Genomic DNA, 1,846 nt, shown 5'->3' with positions numbered 1-1,846 from the left:
TCCCTCTTTCCTACCCACTCTCCCTTCCCTCTAGTTCCTAAATGTTTCCTCCCCGCTCCCACTATAATGATGCGAATTCTACCTTGCAAGTCTGGCTAGACCAGAGGATGTACACTGATACAGATAGGACCTGGGAGGGTAGAGGGAGAGCCACAATTTTCTAACCCCCAGTAGAGACCAATTGTTACATCTTGGCTACTTACTCACAAACTTTTAAGACACCAGTTGCTTGGATGTAACCTTGGTCTTTGTGGACGGTTTTATGTTCATTGACCCTTGAGGCTGTGGTCCTTAGCCTAGTAACTCAGTCTCTCAAGCACAGTGACCCAATTTCTCAAGTACTTCGTGATGGCTAAAAAGTTTTCCTAACTTTGTCCCATTTACTGCACTATACAAGTATTGTTGTTGTTAAATGCCATCAAGGGTCTCGGCCTTAGGAAGGTTGAGAACCACTACATTAAGATGAGAGCCAGGGAGGGATGTTTCTCTATTGGCCAGAGTGATTGAGTCTGATTTCCAAGAGGAAATTGGCTGGGAATGACCCATGGGAGTTATAATTACTACACTGCCTTGAAGGCAGTCGATTCAGTGGTGTCTGCACCCTGTTATTTCCATACCCCATAACAATTAGCATGCACATGGGTGTCAGAGCTCTAACGGATGTATCTACATTTCAGGTAGCAGCAGAGTGGGCATGCCAAAATAAACCATATGCCAGTCAACTCAGCCCTCTTTTTAAGGAGCACAACGGCATATGTTTACATTGCATTTGCCATGACATGATTGCACCACCGTCCCATTTTAAAGACAAAAGAGAAAAACATCAAACCCACTGTTATCAACTAAGAAAAGGCCATTTTCTCAGCTTGGTATATTGCTACATAAAATCAGCCCCTTCCAAAATTTCAGCATTTGGATAATACAAGAAAAAGAAGGACACTGATGTTGAGTCTACAATCAACAAATAGTAGTTTTATTCTCCTGAGGCAAACAATCATCCAATACTTCTTGGGTGTTACCATTGTGTCCATGCATTAGCTGAAGTGCATGAGCAAGAACTAGTCAGGGTTTAACTTGCCTGTGTTGCATGATCAGTGTGGCAGCAAATATATTGATAGTCACTTGTTTGTTGTGTGCGGGTGGCCATGATGAAGCTAGCTATTTGAAACCTCACTCAAGAACACTATCAACGAAAGCACATAAATAGCCTGCCTGCGGAAGTATTGGGAGTCTTTGGGTGGTGCCCGCTCTTGCTAGCCTCACAAGAGTAGGTGTCAAATGGATTGAATTGCACCCCCCCCTAAAATATGTGTTGTCAATCCTAACCCCCATACCTGTGGTCATAATCCCATTTGGGAATGCCTCTTCTTTAATTTTGTTCATGAAAAGGGATTGGTGTAGGGTGTGTCTTGAGTCAATCTCTTTGGGGAGAGAGAGAGAAGAGATCAAACAAGCAAGAGAGGAAGCAGCGGGAGAGAGAAGAGAGGAGGGAGAGAGAGAAGAGAGGAGGGGGGGGGATGACAAGCCACTTCAAAATCCCTCAAAGAGAAAAGGGTCTTCCTTGAAGACATGACAGAGAAAGCCTTCTCCAAGAGCCAGCACCCTGAATTTGAACTGGCTTCCTCAATGGTGAGACAATAAACAGCTGTTTGTTAATTCCTGGTGCTTGTGGTATTTCTGTCACAGCAGCGCTCGATAACTAAGACAGTAGGTATGTGGGAGCCAATAGCCGCAGCCACGCTGACATCCCGTATCATTGAGGGTCTGTCTTCCTCTCTTTCACTAAGCCTCTCTTTTACCAAGCATGGTGTCCTTCTCCAAGGATTTGTCTCTCCTGATAACACAT

General features: G+C 44.5%; 1 protein-coding gene across 1 annotated transcript in view; it reads right to left on the bottom strand.

The window, feature by feature from the left end:
- The window catches only part of CARD8 (caspase recruitment domain family member 8), a 25,055-nt gene extending 23,711 nt beyond the window's left edge, over positions 1-1,344 (bottom strand). Inside the window, 1 exon segment of the mRNA XM_045292648.1 lies at positions 1,335-1,344. Within this exon segment, the coding sequence (XP_045148583.1) occupies positions 1,335-1,344 (10 nt within the window).
- Between the last annotated feature and the right edge of the window lie 502 nt (positions 1,345-1,846).

This window comes from Echinops telfairi, unplaced genomic scaffold (genome assembly GCF_000313985.2).
Source record: "Echinops telfairi isolate 266 unplaced genomic scaffold, ASM31398v2 ScPeMD7_655;HRSCAF=1070, whole genome shotgun sequence".
NCBI classification, from domain to species: domain Eukaryota; kingdom Metazoa; phylum Chordata; class Mammalia; order Afrosoricida; family Tenrecidae; genus Echinops; species Echinops telfairi.
Note: the sequence above shows the minus strand (reverse complement) of the source record. Positions and strands in the feature narration are given on the sequence as shown.